This window comes from Schistocerca nitens, chromosome 8, assembly GCF_023898315.1.
Source record: "Schistocerca nitens isolate TAMUIC-IGC-003100 chromosome 8, iqSchNite1.1, whole genome shotgun sequence".
Classification (NCBI taxonomy): Eukaryota; Metazoa; Arthropoda; class Insecta; order Orthoptera; family Acrididae; genus Schistocerca; species Schistocerca nitens.
In genome coordinates this window covers 493,261,530-493,279,725 of record NC_064621.1, presented here as the reverse complement: position 1 = coordinate 493,279,725, position 18,196 = coordinate 493,261,530, and the positions used below count along the sequence as shown (strand labels likewise).

General features: G+C 42.6%; 1 protein-coding gene across 1 annotated transcript in view; it reads left to right on the top strand.

The window, feature by feature from the left end:
- Positions 1-17,669, top strand: part of LOC126199632 (uncharacterized) — a gene marked incomplete at its 5' end in the record, with an annotated part of 112,249 nt that extends 94,580 nt beyond the window's left edge. The window contains 2 exons of the mRNA XM_049936558.1: positions 5,804-5,940; positions 16,993-17,669. Of these exons, the coding sequence (XP_049792515.1) occupies positions 5,804-5,940; positions 16,993-17,114 (259 nt within the window). The remainder of the gene's footprint in view (positions 1-5,803; positions 5,941-16,992) is intronic.
- Between the last annotated feature and the right edge of the window lie 527 nt (positions 17,670-18,196).

The window sequence follows — 18,196 nt, the reverse complement described above, 5'->3', positions numbered from 1 at the left end:
TTTGCGGACGAGTATACTTTTATAAACAACCCACCCACGATCATTACGTAAGATTTCTCGAGGGCGTAGGGGAATTGATTTCATGTAGTCGTCGACAGTGTAGCGTGATGGTTTACTTCCCACCATACGTTTTCTATATTCGTCCAAAGGTCGCTTGCATTTGTAGGGACACATGGCAATGACCTTGTTACCTCTGCCCACATATTCTCTATCTGGTTGATGTTCGGTGATCGTGGAACAAACGGTAACAGCTTTATCCTCTCTTGGCCCTGAAACCAATCTCGCACTGCTCTACTATGATGGATGGGTCTCTGCTCCTGTAAATACATTGTTATGTTCTTAGTTCATATATTTATAATTAAATAACGTATTTGTAATAATTATATTGGATTATTATTTTCCACAGTGTTTAAGAATTCATTCCCTGTCATCGATAAGTGATCTAGATTCAACAGTCCGATTAAGAATGTGGTTCATCCAGTCTATCATATGATGAGAGTCGTAGTCGGATAGTCACATTGAGACTGACTGGCTGAATCCGATTAGGACGATCTTGTATCGAAATGAAATTACAGAAATCGGATAATTTGAACGTCTGTATTGCACAGTGCTGCGCACATAAATTCGTATGATGGAGTAACAGCTAGCAACTGTCTAAGAAAAAGTGAGAAATATGTCTACTAGCAGCAATGTAACGTAATTATAACCCATATTTATGTGATGGAAATACTGAATCGAACAATACACATCTATTTCAGTGGAGGGAAGATACACCATATCGGATTTGCTGATGACATAATGACAATAATAATAATAATAAAAATCCCGTGTAACCGATAGGGGAAACCCTCCCCCATATTGGTGGTACCGAGGAAATCAAATACTTGTGGTGAACCAAATACTAACACACTCCCGAACGGCTACTCAATCCGTTGAACCCAAAATCCAGAAACATCTGAGTGAAAATCACCGCTACTCTCGTCACCGTCTGTTAGCTCAATGAGCTTGGCTGAAAATATTTGCTTCCAAAGGCTTCAACACCCTCTGGTCCTGTCCGGTCCTGGTATCACCCAGGCCAAACCAATGAAACACAAGAAAACATGAACTATGCAAGCAAAGGTAACTTTACCCCAGGTGGTACAAAACCTGGCCACCGATAGGCGGCAGTTGGATTTTCGAAATCTGGGGAGTCCAGGTTAGCACGGCAGAGATTATCTAAGATCTCTGGTAAATTTCCCTACAAGCAGAATACATTCATTTGATAACTAAACATCGATACATTGATCCAAACAAGAAACTTAAATAATCTCACAAAAGAAATCGTGCGCCAAAAAATTCTCATCCTTGCTCTTCCAGAACCACGATTAATTGACGATGAAAACTTGCATTACGAAAACCAAGGCATCTTCAAAATACAACAAAAGGTAGCGAAACTCGCACCAACCTTCGGCATTGCATTTCTCGAACACAGATTTATCAACAACTGTGTCGAAGAAATCACACCCATCAACAATCGAGTTATGACTATGCTCATTCAGAGCCCCTATAAAAAAACATACACTCATAAATGCACATCCCCCCACCAACATCGAAAATAAGGAAAACACCGAAAATGTTGAAAAATTGTGGAACACACTCGAAAATACTATGAGCAAAATTCACCAAGAAGACGTGAAAATACTAATGGGAGACTTCAACTCTCTTTTTGGGACAACAAAACCTGTAGAAAAAACATTGGTACAAATTCAACACACCGAAACGCTTAGACCAACGGCACACGTCTGACTGACATTTGCCAACAATTCAACCACAAAAGAATGTCTTCCCACTTTAGGAAGTAGCCTGTTCCGGAAGTAGCCTGTTCCCAAGAAACATGTTTGGCTACCAGGTGCAAGCTTCTTTCGTTCGTGCCGGCCGCGGTGGCCTTGCGGTTCTAGGTGCTTCAGTCCGGAACCGCGGGACTGCTACGGTCGCAGGTTCGAATCCTGCCTCGGGCATGGATGTGTGTGATGTCCTTAGGTTAGTTATGTTTAAGTAGTTCTAAGTTCTAGGGGACTGATGACCTAAGTTGTTAAGTCCCATAGTGCTCAGAGCCATTTGAACCATTTTTTTTTTTGCTTTCGTTCGCCTTTCGAGATTCGCTGAAAGCCAGATTTTTAATTATTTTGTAGCAGAGCTACAGGCAGGCAGATACAAACGCAATAAGGCAATCGTAAGATAACGCGCCTTGCTACTTTCAGTGACACTTAGTGTCAGAGCGAAAACTTTACGGTATTTTCTGTTGTTGTGAATACATAATTATATCTATGAAATGCCACATTTCATAATAATGGCGGATGATACAGGAAATGCAGTAAATACAGATCTTTTCGAAGTCAAAAGTCGGTAATCTCCTACTAATTCGTGTTAAAATAGGCTCAATCGTCTTACAGATACTTAATGCTTTACTAAGATAGTCTGCCGTCGTAATGTTTCTGTAGTAAGCTGAATTTAATTTGTATTAGTACAGTGAATATTTTAATTGGATTTTCCATTAGTTTACTAAACGCAACAGTAATCATCAAAGAGAAATTAATCAGCAAAAGAATTTTCTTTCACGATATCTAAAACCATCTGATAATGCTAAAGTTGTTTACAAATTCTACGCTAGTAGAAACCAACTGGTTCCAACGATATCATTATACCAGAGTAGCTTTAAGAGTATTTTCGTCTTGAAAATACCTATTTCCACTTGCGACTCAATTTTACAATGCTTAACTGTAGTTCATGATTTTCAAGTAAGCAAAATCCAATGCTTAACTGCAAGATGATAACCAGAACTTCAAATTCGAAAATGACAGTTGATACATACACTGACAGCGCCGCGCCGCGTTCACCTGGGCGGCGCCGGATTTCATGCGGCGGGTGGCGTCTGGCCGGTGGCCGGTAGCCGCTGCAGCGCGAGAAAACGCTCGAGCGTAAGCTGTTATGATCGCGACGCAGCCACGAGCTGTCCTGCGGAATTGTTTCTGGAATACTTGTTATTGCTGGTGGATAGAATGTTAAGTGAATTATCTTCGATGTTCAATCAGACTCATAACTTTAGACCGACTGTGGTAAAAAAAAAAAAAAAAAAAAAACGGTGTGACGCGAACAGGCGACTATAAGCTTAGAACGCACGACGCTTGCCACTTTTTTTTTTAAATCTCATTTTGTTCGCTTTTGTTCGTTGCATCTGCTCGGGGCGGACGTCGTGAGACATCCTTCTAAGTTCGTTGATGATGGATTAACTCAGTTTTTTTTTATTTCAGAGGGCACGTAACCCTCTGACCGAACACGCTGAGCTACCGTGCCGGCAGCCACTAGACCACGGGCTCACATGGTCCGACAACGTCTCGAAAGTAGATAACACTTCCTCCTAACACTTCCGCATCTTACAGTGTTGCCAGATTGTGCATATGGCCGGACTTAGAGTTGTCAGGGGCGGTCAGTTTTATTGGCCACCTTAAATGAAGGACTTAGTATCTGTGGCGGCCGGCCGGCGGTCAGTTTTATTGTCTAAGACTGTACATCACCGTATCACCAGCAAACACCCTGGCAGTGAAGTCATTTTTTTATACAGAGAATAAAAGCGGTCCTATAACGTTTCCCTTGGGAACTCCTGACGATACGGTTGTCTCTGACGAACTCTCGCCGTCGAGGACAAGGTACTGGTTTCTATACTTCATATATCAGGGAACCTGACCCGTAAGCTCGGACCTTTGTCAACATTCTGCAGTGGGCACCGTTTCAAGCGCTTTCCGAAAAAAAGGAATATGGTATCTGCCTGCTGCCCTTCAGCCATGGTTTACAGAATGCCGCGTGAGAAAAGGGCAAGCTGAGTCTCGCACGAGCGATTATTACTAAATCCCTGCTTGATTGTTGTTGAAATGGTTCAAATGGTTCTGAGAACTATGGGACTTAACATCTGCGGCCATCAGTCTTCTAGAACTTAGATCTACTTAAACGTAACTAACCTAAGGACATCACACACATCCGTGCTCGAGGCAGGATTCGAACCTGAGACCGTAGCGGTCACGCGGTTCCAGACTGAAGCGCCTAGAACCGCTTGACCAAATCGGCCGGCTGCTTGATTGTGGAATGCCTCAAGAAAATCTACAATTTTTGAACTCAGAGTGTGTTCAAGAATTCTGTAGCAATATTCGGGTCAGTTTCTTTAACTTTCTTATATACGGGAGTCACTTGCGTTTCCTTCCAGTCGCTTGGGACTGACAGAGAGATTCACGATAAATGGAAGGAAAGGAAGAGGCTAGTGCCACCACCCCCAGTACTCTCTGTAAAATGAAACTGAGATTCCATCAGGGCCTGGCGACTTATTTGTTTTCAGCTCTTCCAATTGCTTCCCTATGCTGTTCATTCCGATTTCTATGGGCTGCACGATGGAGTCTGTACAACAGTCAAATGATGATATGCTTGTACGAATCTTCTGCATGAATGATTTTCTAAAGGTGAAATTTAAAACTTTATCTTTCCTTTTGCTGTCTTCCATTGCCACCCGTGTCTGGTCGACGAATGACTGGATGGAAGGCTTCGACTCATCTCGTGATTTCGCGTATGAGCAGAATTTTCTCGGATTCTCGGTAAGACTATTTGCAAGGGTGTGACGGAGCAAATTGTTCTATGCTTAGCGCATTGATGTTACGGACTCAAGAAAATGATGTGCTTAAAAGTGTGCTGGTCCTCTTTTGCAACTCAGTACAGCAGCGATTCAGCTAGGATTGGGTTCGACAAAACCTTGCTCTGGTTCTGGAAGTATATGACATCAGATCTCAAAAGATCCACGGGCGGTCACTAACATGTAACACGAATTTAGCCTTGAGATACAGTTATCCTGGTGGAAAATGTCACGCCGCTTCGAAGACGTGAAATATGAAGGGATGCAAGCGGTTGGCAATAATGTTATCATCGTGCCTCAAAACTTACAGCTCAGATTAATGTCCTTTGTAAGATAAGTCAGCTACCACCGGCCTTGATTTGTGGTGCGATGCACGTACCGTGCAGTGATTCTCCAATATTATGGCATTCCAGACATGGTGGACGGTCTTGTGTAACAAGGAACGTGATCCGATCAGGTAACTTGTAACATTGATCCACACAATACACTGTCGGTGTTCCTGTGCCCACCGCTATCTTAATTGGTGACAGGAACACGTAGGGGTCCTCTACTTCGTAACGATAGTTTCAGAAACAATAGTTGTGGTTGCACAATAATTGTTCTCAGTGGTCAGACCTTTACACAGCGGGTAGGCTGTGCTGTGACGTGGCACGGACGCCCAAAACCTTGTCGCCTATTCGCGGTGTCACTGTCCTTTCCATTGATGTTCACGGTATTATCACATGAACCGAGATGTCCGGACAGAGGCCGGAGGCGATAACAATCATCCCTTTGTCAAAGACGCTTATGTCAGTCGAGTGTATCGTTTGCTGCCCGTATCGTCGCTAGCGTGATTTCCTGCGCGTCACTGCCCCACTTACATTCTTTGTTTACGTCGTCTCGTGCTCCCATCACCATCAGTGGGTATTCAGCCTTACGGTGCGCAGTAGTCATAATGTTATGTCTTATCAGGGTAAATAAATAATAAGTATATACGTGTTTTCCATCTCTCCATAATGTAAAGCCTTGAGACTGACTGAACTCACGTCTGAAGTGACCAGCATTTTGAATGTGGTAGTAGCACTGTCCTTCTACTGTAAGTGTTAAGTTAAGTAAAGGCAGCAGGTAGCTGCATCCATAATGGACTCCGTATGCTATGTGCTGTCACAGCGTGCGCACGGACCTGACCAATGAAGGCGCCAACAGCTCGCTGTCTGTGGCCCGCGTCGACAAGGCGGACAGCGGCAACTACACCTGCTCCATCTCCACCACCGAGTTCGCTACCGTCGCGGTGCACATCCTCAACGGTGAGTACCCGCCTCGGGTTAGTGAGTGGTGGAACGATACGCATCATGGGTCCACGGTATCCCGATTTAGGTGGCATTGTCTCGACTTTTCTTTTGTAAAGCTGACTCCACATTATATCTTGTCGGAATAAGCAAACCTCCGGGTACCCAAAAGCGAGTAATGTTTCAAATAATGTAGTCTATTCACTAGTCAAACACAATGAATGGATGATTTAAGGGGTAAGAAAACTGGGAGAGGAAAGCTCCAAGTAAGGCTAAATGTATGGGAGGGAGCCGTGAGACAGTGTTTACCGAAATGTAAAGCAAAGAATTGTGAGGTTAATATGAAAACGAGTGTTAAGTTACCTGTTGTGACTCCACTGTATACAAATATCAGTACGGATATTCTGACGTTCCAGTTATACAATTTCGGATTTATTTAACTTAAAAAACGGATCGTGCTTTTGTCAGACTGTAAGAATATTTAAGACAAGGAGGAATGAACGTAGCCTTAGCCGACGTATGCTGCTGATGAAATCTTCTTGAGCTGCCAGCCGCGATGTTTCGATGAGTATTAGTCTCATTATCGTCTGGTAATGCGTCAAGATTGCGCTGAAATCCCATTTATATACCAGTTCCAAAACCCGGCATTGCCCGGGTCCACATGTTTGTAGTGATGTGTTGAATAAATTTCATTTCCATATTCAGGCCTGAATGCACCGAGAATAGAACGGCGTTCCTCGCCCCCAACATAGGTCCATAAATCCCACGCATGTGTGATGGAATGCAGAGAGACGGCCACCACTCAGGTTTACGTATGGGACGCCAGCGCAATCTCGACACTTTGTGGGAAGATGATGTAACACTCATCGGAACGTCGCAGAATGTCAACGCAGTAATCTAGATGGGAGTCCGAGAAGACTTCATCGGCATCAACGAATCTAATAACAGAACACCGGGGGTAGCAAAGCTCCTTCGGAATCAGCAACATTATTCATTGGATTGAATAAATTGAATTTAAAGCAATGAGATAACTTTCTGTCAAATTAAGAGGAAATATAATAAATAAACACTTTCACAGATGAACGACTAGTCAACGTGTAAAAAAAAAAGACAGAATTGCCATATGGTCATTTCTGGGCGCACTTTAGCAATATGCTAGGGAAAAGAATGTGTAACGTCCTTTAGCAGTAATGAAGTTCGTTATATTTATAATTTGTAATTGATAATGTATGTAGTGAACACATTTTGGAACGTAAATCAAGCATTAGTCACGAGGATTCGACTGTTTGTAAAGGGCTGCGTATGTGGGATGATATACCAGTGGACATTATATTCTGTCAAATCACAACAGATGCAAACATTGTAACATATGTTTAAGGAATACATGCGTTCAGACGCGTGTGTTGACAGCTGTGTTTGGTTGGTATGTATGTATACACAACAAGACAATACAGTCTTTTGTAGTTGAGTGATATTTGATTATCGCCAGTTCTGTGAGAGTGTTAAGTAATATCATAATACGACTTGTACAATAGAGAGTCTTTTAAACATGATAATGCTCGTTTTATTCGTGTATGCTTCTGAAGTATATAATACTACATGGACAATATAGTCAGATACGTATATTAGTATGTCAAATGATGCGAAATAATGACTTGTGTTTCCCTTGTCTGCAGTACCAGATAATACACCCATGTCTTCCTGTAAAATGTTTTTTTAATTAAATAAATCAATTGATATGACAAATAGTACGTCAGAATCTCCGTACCGATCACTAGGAATAAGATAATGTCAATACCTCTAAGTATCAGATAGCAATTACTAAAGAAAGAGGAAAATTTCCATTCCCTGGCGAGCGTGATTCAACAGTGCGAGTAATTATAAGCAGATTAGTGAAAGGAAAATGCAAACACAACGAAATTTTGCAGAGGCTAAGAAGCTTATTCAGGGCGACGGATGTAGTAGCAAAAAGCAAACTAGTGTTATACCGTGCATACTATGCTCCAGTAATCACGTATGCTTATTGAATAAATGAAGGTGAGTAGGCTGCAGACTTGCGAAGTAAAACGTCAAATAAGCAAGATAGGAATAGCTGGAATAGATAGAGTAACAAGTGAAGCAGTGACAGCTACAGAGAAACAGAAGCCATGCAAGGAACTATAGAAAAGAAATAAGAAATTTTAAAATAATGGATTTTGGTAGGATATCAAGACAGGCTCATGAAACTGTGACTCAGGAGACGTTGGGAGTTGAATGTCGCTGTGGGTTGTGTAGGCATAAACCACTGACCACGTGTAAATAATTTTTTTTAAACCGTATAATAACTCGGAGCGCGTAAAGGAGAAGGAATAAAGAAAGAATCACCACTAAGTTTATCAAATGGCACTAGACATCTGAATGGTAATACATCATCAAATACTAACTCCATTGGCATTAAGCAGCTTTGCGAAAGGGTATACGGATAAATATACCGAACTAATAAATCACTAACCTACGACAACAGCACAAGGTATCAATAACGTAGCGTCTGTGACCAAGTACATTACAATAAAGTGGAAATAACAGTATTCTCAGCAACAGGCGATGGAAGAATAACAAACAAAGGATCATAGTATGGTAACTAATCATACAAAGCTGCGAAAAATGGCCTACACCCTAAGTGAACACTAGACAGTAAATACAAACAGACAGCCCCAGTCAACAGTAAGACATCAGTTAGATGCACACGGTAACAAGCAAGATAAAGAAAAGCAACAGCACAAACAGAAAAAAATCAATCAAATAGAGTTCTGCCATACAAATTCCAGACCCAACAGCGGCCTAGCTCTAGCTGTGCGTCACAAATGCAATCTCTTGGTGGCTTTAGGCCATCTTTGACTCAACATTTTGAAAGACAATATAGCATCACACCTAGAAGATTTCTAGGTATCGCACCGTACCATTATTGAAAACCAAAGCTATAGACACTGAATAATGCCACTGCAATCGTTGCCGAACAGCTGATTCCTCCACTATAGTTTTTTTATATTATGACACGGTACCATGCTCAGAAAACTTTTATGTCAACTGACTGGCAGCGAAATCCTACGCACCTCGCCTTTGAGCCACAGGTATTATAGCCGACTTTGCTTCCAGTACAATGCAATGATGGTATACGCAGCTGCTGGCAGATAGATACGAGGGACGTTCAATAAGCAGTGCAACGTTTTTTTCTACCAGTTTCGGTTGAAGGAATGCGGAACTTCCTGGAGGTCATCGTGGAATATCCCCTGTACAGAGCCTATAGTTTCACGTAGCCTTCAAAATGGCGTCTGACGGAGATGCGTTCCCAAAAGGGAGTTGTCAATCAGTCTTTTTTTACAGAAAACCAGAGCATCGCCGATATTCATAGGCACTTGTAGAATGTCTCCAGAGACTTGCTAGTGAACAAAATCCCGGTGAATCACTGAACGACGTGTCTGCAAACACCGCAACAAGGTCGCGCAAACTTGTCCGATTCCCAACGTGCCTGCCAACTGCACACAACTGTGACTTCTGTAATGTTGGAACGTGCGGACATTCTCATTGGAGATGGTCTACAGATCAGAAACACCTCGCTGCTCCACTGGGCGTCTCTGTTGATGGGACTGATACACTCTTCTACCAGTTGTGGTAACGCAAAGCTGTGTGCCGTTGGTTTGCTCGCTGCCCAGCAAAAGACCATAAAGATCAACGAAGGACCGTCTGTGTGGAGCTGCTAGTCCGTTACGATGCTGAATGTGGCAACTTTTGTCGAACATCGAAACATAGGTTAATCGCTTTGAATCGGAAACAAAGCGGCAATCCATGGTGTGGTGACGCAGCTTTCCGATCCGTTCAACTTTTGTATCGAAGTCCTGTGCAAGATGTAAACTTTGTGACCTTATTGGGTAATACTAGAACCCATTCGCTGCACTCAAGCCAAACATCAGTGCATTCAAGATGAATGCAACGAAGGCGGATAACACAACGCAACACAACACATGCTGAAATAACGCACTGAATAATTATTTTTGTCAAATTCAACGTAAGATAGAGAGTTGTGTAAAATGAGTTCTCATATGAACATAAAAGGTTTCGAATAGAAATGTCGGTGTCACACGTAATTTTCCGGGAATTTCGTTTTATAGTTTGAATGTATGCTGATTACCAAATAATTATCATATGAATGTATGTACCTTATGTGAATTAGAACTTGAGAGAAACATAACACAAAATTACTAAAAATCAAAGGGAATGCCGCCATTAGAGATAGATAGTAGTAATTATTGAGATTGTAAAATGCATAAATTAAGTTGCTTTGGTACATAGTAATACTAATCAGAATAGGAGCACATGGAATAAAAGTACCTCGAAAAACATTTCTACCGCAGATCTGCAGCTAATGAAATGAAAATGTAAAAGAGGTGAATGGACGACATTGCGCCATCCGCGAATTACCAGGAGGACATCGAAGAGTTAATGAAGAAAAAGTTTTAAATCGTTAAGAGGGGATTCCCTATTAGAATTAATGAGTCTGAGAGGAACTGCGCAAATAAAAGCTGAGGTCCATTAAGTATCTGAATCTGGAAGACAGACTAACAATCTAAAATCCATCAGCCATAGAGGCTATTCGATCCAAATTTAAGAACATGGAAGATTAGGATAGAGAGCGTCGGTGGATATTCACTTACAACAGGAAGAGCTGCTTATAAAATTACGCCACGATGTGAATCAGTAAAGAACGGGCTTGAGCCGGACACTTCAAAAGTGAGTAATGATGATGACGTTTATGAAATTTTGTAAGATATAGCTGTTATAGAAATAAACATGATAGACGTTGTTGTAACTGTTTGAAGTATAATAATTTCCTGAAGAGAAACTTCCGCTTATGAACCGGTATTGTAGTTCGGATAAATGGTGAAGTGAATGGATGTACAACAGAAAGCAATATCTTACACACATTGTTTCTAACAATGTCAAACGTAATCATCTGATTTTAGTACGTTGTTTAGAAAATTTGTTTCCGTTGATCGATATTTGTGATAGTGTCTGACACTCTATTGAACCTGAATGTGTATCTTCTAGACAACAGATGTTAAACAAAATTTCATAGTGGGAGCTATATTAGTTTTATTCGAGCCTTTTGACTGATTTCAGGCGGCTCGCAACGAATTCCTCTCTTGTGCCAACCTCTTCATCTTAGGGAAACATTTATATGTCCTCAACTTTTTTTCGGTGTATTCCAATCTCTGTCTTCTCTTACAGATTTTACCCTCTAGAAGTGCGCCCAGTACCGTGGAGGATGTTCCCTAATATCTTAACGAATGTTCTAACACTCTGTCGTTTATTCTTCTCATTATTATCCACACTTTCTTATCTCAGATTCTGTGGATAACAAACTCATATCTTATTTGTAAATCTATCTGTAAGATACAGAAAATCCTCAACTGCATAAAAACATGTTTTGACCTGACAGACTAAGACAAATGTCCGGTACAGAGCGAAGTGGTGCAGTGGGTGACACACTGGACTCGCACTCGGAAGGACGACGATTCAAGCCCACGTCCGGCCATCCTGATTTAGGTTTTCTGTGATTTCCGTGATTTCAGGCAAGTGCCGGGATGCTTCTTTAACAGGGAACGGCTGATTTTCTTCCCCATCTTTCCCTCATCCGATGGGACCGATGATCTCGCTGTTTGGTTCCCTCCCCCAAATCAACCAACCAGTACGGCATGCACGTCGTAAATCGAAGACTTTTTTTTAGAAAAGATGTCATTCATTTCTTTACGCTCAGAGAATTTAACCTTATTGTTCGTGGGACATTAAACTTACCATAAGACTGAATCCACAGCGGTGTGTGATAAAGAGCACCTGCATGTTAGAAACTATTTTAGTTATCCTATACAATACTAAAGAACATGAACGACATAGTCGACAGGCATTTTTACAGTGGTACTCTTTGCTGTACTCATAGAGCTGGGAAGGTGCACAGTACCCGACATTACTAACCAGGTTTTCGCTATAGTAACTGGTAAGAAACAGAAAATTAAACGATACTTAAATAATCTGTTCGAAATCAAACTTCAGACTGCACTTTTCTGTCTTCTGATTCACCAGTTTCACACAGAAACTCGGCTTTTTAATATTTCCCAATCTTTTGTGCAGAATATTGAAATCTATTCACCCTGCAGCTCATAACCAAATCTTGAGATATCAGAATCTGGAGATGTTACTGAGTTATCCAGAAGACAGAGGAAACGTTAATCAGCAGTCTGCTTGTATCATGGAAACACAATTTTTTTTCCTTTTTGGTCAGTATCCACATTCTCATCTGCATTTCCATGCATGTGATTAGAGTTTATCGGCATTTTGCGGTTTTACTTTTAACTCAGGTTTCTGGAAGTAGAAAGAAAAAAAATACGTGTATCAGGGTTTAACGCCACGCCCCCGATGAGTATAGAGACATATCACGAAAACTTATTGGACTGGATAGGGAAGCATATAGTCAACGTCCTTTTCAAAGCCATTTTTAATTTGGATTAAGCGGTTTAGGGATATCAAACTGGGTATTAGAAAGGCCATATCTTAACTGCTGCTTCACCCTGCTCAGTTTCAACAATGAACTCAACAGCTCGACGCACGAAACTATGAAAGGCCTATAGGGTTTAACACCCCGCCGACATCGATGTCATTAGAGATGGACCACCAATTCGAAAGTTAGGAGCAATGGGATGTAAATCGGCCGTGTGCTTCCGAAGGAAGAGTCCCGGCATTTGCTTGAGACAATTCAGGGAAATCACGAGAAACCTAAACCTCGATGGCCGGGCGCAGATTTGAACAATCGTCCTCCCGAATGCGAGTCCAGTCTGCTAACCACTGCGCCATCTCGTTCGGTACGAAACTATGGCGACGCTCGTAATTACGAGGAGCGCTCAGTAAGTGATTCTACACATTTTCTTTCTCGGCAACTTTCAGTTGAAAACTGCGGCTTTAGTCTGGTATGTAGTGGAATATTTCCGATTCACCACGTAGAGTTTCGTGGACTTCTGATACATGCCAGCGCTATATGTGGTGTTCGAAACGTAGTTTGTAACGGAGGTGCCTTACAACCAGAGAATAGCCACTGAGCGTCCTTTGGCGGAAAACCCGAGCCATGCAGATATTCATAGGTGCTTGCAGAATGTCTACGAAAACATGAAAGTTAAAAAAAGCACGGCGAGTCGTAGGGAGAGGCGTCTCCCTATCACAACTGGGTTGGGCAAACCTGTTCTCTCTCCAGCGTGACCGTCGGCAGCCCACAATTGCGTTCCCTGAAATGCTAGAAGGTATGTACACTCTCTTTCGAGGTGACCACAACACCACAATGGGACGGCTTTGTTGGTAATACCGACACACTCGTCCACCACTTGGGATACTCAAATATGTGCATCTTCTGGGATCCTCACCACCTAACAAAATACCATAAAGACCCACCAAGGATCATCTGTGCGGAAATGCTTGCGCGTTAGGAGGCTGACCGCGGCAATTTTTTTCGACCATCGTCACAGGCAATGAAACATGGTTCAAATGGCTCTGAGCACTATGGGACTCAACTGCTGTGGTCATAAGTCCCCTAGAACTTAGAACTACTTAAACCTAACTAACCTAAGGACACCACACAACACCCAGCTATCACGAGGCAGAGAAAAATGAAACATGGGTTTATCCATACAACCAGAAACAAAACGGCATTCCACAGTATGGCGCCACACCTCTCCTATGAAGACAAAGTGCAAAGACACATCCTTAGCCGTTTAACTCATCAGAATCTGAAAGGGTTATTCTGTCTGATGTCCTCCCTCATCGTGCAACGATCAACATTGTAGTGCGGTGCACTGCCCTAAAGAAAAATAAATTTGTGGTAAGATCTTATGTGACCAAACTGCTGATGTCAGCAGGCTGGTGTGGCCGAGCGGTTCTAGGCGCTTCAGGCTGGAACCGCGCTACCGCTACGGTCGCAGGTTCGACTCCTGCCTCGGGCCGGGATGCGTGTGATGTCCTTAAGTTACTTAGGTTTAAGTAGTTCTAAGTTCTACGGGAATGATGACCTAAGTTGTTAAATTCCATAGTGCTCAGAGCCATTTGAACCATTTTAGACGAAAGATTTTTCCTTACAGTGTTAAATCTTGATGCCTCAGGAACAATACATGACGTTATCAAGAGGCACTCGGAGGCTAAATGAGTCTAGACAGGACACAATGCGTGTAGTAGCTTTCGGCAGTATCACAAAAATAGATTAAGCTCGTCTAAACACAATAAATTGCTATTAATACGAGGGTCACTCCAAAGGAAATGTACACTATTTTTTTAAATACATCTTTTATTCCACATGTTTGAAAGTTTTACAGTGTGTGGATACATCCTTTAAGAACAAAATTTTCATTTCTCCACCTAATTTCCATCCCTCTCAACTACCTTACGCCATCTTGGAACCAGCGCCTGTATACCAACACTGTAAAATTCTGGACCAACCTGTTGGAGCCACTGTTTGGCAGCGTGCACAAGGGAGTAATCATCTTCAAACCTTCTTCCACGAAGAGAGTCTTTCAGTTTCCCAAAGAGATGATAGTCACATGGAGCCAAGTGAGGACTGTAAGACGGGTGTTTCAGTGTCGTCTATCAGAGTTTTGTGATCGCTCCCATGGTTTTTTGACTGATATGTGGTCGTGCAACAGCAAAACATCCTGCTTTTGTAGATGTGGTCGAACAGGACTCAGTTGAACTTAAAGTTTCTTCAGTGTCGTCACATATGCATCAGAATTTATGGTGGTTCCACTTCGCATTATGTCCATAAACAAGAGTCCTTCGGAATCGAAAAGCCCCGTAGCCATAAATTTTACAGAAGAAGGTGTGGTTTCGAATTCTTTTATTTCCTTGGGTGAATTTGCATTATGCCACTCCATTGATTGCCTCTTCGTCTCTGATGAAAACTGATGGAGTCATGTTTCATCACGTGTCACAATTCTTCCAAGAAATTCATCTGCACCATTCTCGCACTGTTCCAAAAGTTCGCTGCATACCGTTTTTCTTGTTTCTTTGTGAGCCACTGTCAACATCCTGGGAGCCCACCTGGCACAAACCTTTTTAACGCCAACACTTTCGGTATTCTGCTGACACTTCCTTCCCCTATCGCAACATAGAGTGACAATTCGTTCACTGTGATGCGTCTGTCAGCAGTCACCAATTCGTTAACTCTCTGCACATTGTCTGGAGTGTGTGCAGTAGCAGGCCTGCTGCTGTGAGGACAGTCCTCAATATTGCCGTGCCCGCTTTCATCACGTAACCTGCTTGCCCACCCACTAACTGTACTGCGATCGACAGCAGCATCTCCACACACATTTTTCAACCTCTTGTGGATGTTCCTCAATGTCTCGTTTTCACAGCACAGGAATCCTATGACAGCACGTTGCTTCGGACGAATGTCAAGTGTAGCAGCCAACTTCAAGACATGCTGTGACGGTGCCACTCACGGGAACAGGTTGAACTAAGTTTGAGAACAAGCGGGAAGGATTTATCAACACACTGCAGAACTTTCACACATGCAGAATGTACACAGCATTTTTACAGAAATAGTGTGCATTTCTTTTGGAGTGACCCTCGTACACTATACCATTACTTGTAGCTTTGCCTTCCTTAACCATCAAGTTTAGTGTGAACTAGGTAATCAGAGTTTAAACTCGGCTTGAAGCGACCGCTCTTTAAAGCAAACCAACTTGAGGTTTAACGTATTAAGCTTAAACTGAAGCAGGCAATGGAGTGTATATTTTAAAATTTTAAACTTAAATAAACTGCTCACACGAGCAAAACTTCATGCTTAACTTTAACATAGCAGCTAACACAAGCTTAAAAGGAAACCTAACTTTAAATCAAATATTCGCAACAGGGAAAAATTGCACTGAGCCACCCATACAAGGCGAATAAAAATTTTTCAAAAGATCTTGCTCAATGCAAAGGCAAAAGTTTCTGAATTACAGATACCAACTGTTAATTCATAAACAAAGAACTCCGTAGAACGTAACGCTTTGGAGGGACTAAAAAAACCGAGGACAGTGAAGCCAAACCAAACAAAAAGGTATACCAGCTTGATACGGCGGTAAACAGTACGCTGCAGGTAGCGAGCTTTAACGGTCCCCACTAATGGTCGGCACCGGAGGACAATCTTCCGAACTAGTAGGATTCAAAAAGGCAACTCACCAGTAAAAGCTAGCAACCAGCAGGTGGGGAAACAAAACCCAGGGAAGGCGGATCGGCGGCACAAATGTCTCAATAGGAGAGCGCTGCAGCTCACACGGGCTCAACCCCGTAGGCAGTTCCGTGAGGAACACCCCGCATCACCACTATGAAGCCCTATTCCTCAATACGCCCAACTGCTTCTGCATTGAGCTCTGACAGCAACCGACTGATCCAAGTGATCACTACAGGCCGGGCTCACAGCTTGCCCACCAGAAAGCAGCCTGCACCACACACGCGGACGTTCCTTGAGCAGCCAGGTCTGCTGTCCGTGAACTGCCTCCGAACACATCCTGACCACTTACAGCTACCTCTCCTGACTCCCCTGCAAACTAAATGACAGCACCCTCTTAAGACCAGCCAAACCCAAGAGCCCGATGACAGGCGTATAGTGACACAGAGCAAAATCTTTTGCAAAACACGGAAAGCATGTATCACCCACAGCAGTACTTTTGCGAGTAATGGTTATCTGAAAAATTTTGCTCGATTCATTATTCCCTTCCCTACTCAGACCTGATTGCTGAATTGTTTTCTCCTCTCTGTTGAATCCGTAAACACTGCAGTCCTGTGGAGGGAAGTGGTGCCACATATTTAGAGATAGTGCTACGATGATATCTGCTTGCATAATCTCAGAGGTGCTATTAAGTCGATCCATAGTGTCGAACAGCTCAGATGCAACACTTTAAAGACCAGTTTGTGCAGTTTGTGGCCGGTGTACAAAGCTGTTACAGAGATTTAGTCATATGTGAGTAGTTCAGCCGATGGCCAGGCCACCTTTGAGGGGAGTCCCGTATGTTCCAGGAGAAAGCCTAGCGGAGCTGCACCTGAGCCACTGTGTGCCGACACCGCCCGCCACCTCCGCCCCGCTGCTGCTGGTGGTAGCCCTGGCCACGCTGTTGGCAGCCCTGCGCGCCGCCAGGTGAGGTCACAACCGCTGGTCTTGTTGCGGACACATATCACCCGAGTGCCTCAGTCGCCAGCAGTTCTGCGGCCATCGACGACGTCTGAGTCCGACCCCACGAGAGTGGCTGACCACGGAGGACGCTGTGCATGCAATGGTGCGCGTTCTCGCCAGGCGTCCAGCACGTGACCTGTACTGTACCTCCAGCCAGCAGTACACTCCGCTTGGAATCTGGTGCTACTCTCAAAACAGAGTCCCATTTGACTTGCTTTCTGGAAGCAATGCTGCGAAAGACACCAAACGAAAGTGTTCAGTTTGTGACTTCCTATCAATGACAGAATTTATTTATTATATTTTAAGAGAATCGCGTACTTCTAGAAGTGTAAATGTGTTCGTCCAGGCGTTCAGACCCGTTTTCTAACGCCCAGAGATTGGTAAAGGGCACTGAATTCTAAAAACTATCGTTGTTCGTACGAGAATGTGTTTTCAGTTCGGACTAAAACTTTATTTCCCGTGTTGATGATTCGAGATTGATTTATTGTGGTTGTCTTGGAGATATAAAAATTTTAATCCATAATATTTTTTTCTGGTGAGCTTTCTAGAGAAGAAATATACTGTCTAATAATGGATAAAAAACGAAAAATATATATACAGCGTTTTAAGGGTCTACAGGTTTTTACACAAGACCAAGTTCTCGATATTCTAATTTCATTCCATGTATTACTACTGTCGGTGCAAACATATTTGAAAATGTCGTATCATTGATGATATGAACAACTGTTTGTATGAATTGATTTCTTGGTGAATTTTTTGATAAGAAGAGGGCCAATTCAATTGTTTAATGCGCACAGAGTAAAGAATACAATGTGTGTTACTGATATGCTAACATGACTTTCCTGTATTCCATCCTCTCATACATAAGCTACAAGCATTTACATGCAAGGTACGTATGCAACACATTCATAAGCACTGCCATGCTGAATAGAATTGTAGTTTTTCTCCTACTTACGATACGGCAACGAAAAGAAATCACTGCGAGAACTTTGTCTAGGGTGATAATAATAAGATTAAATTAACGTTTACTGTTTCTCAGGATTTGGAGGA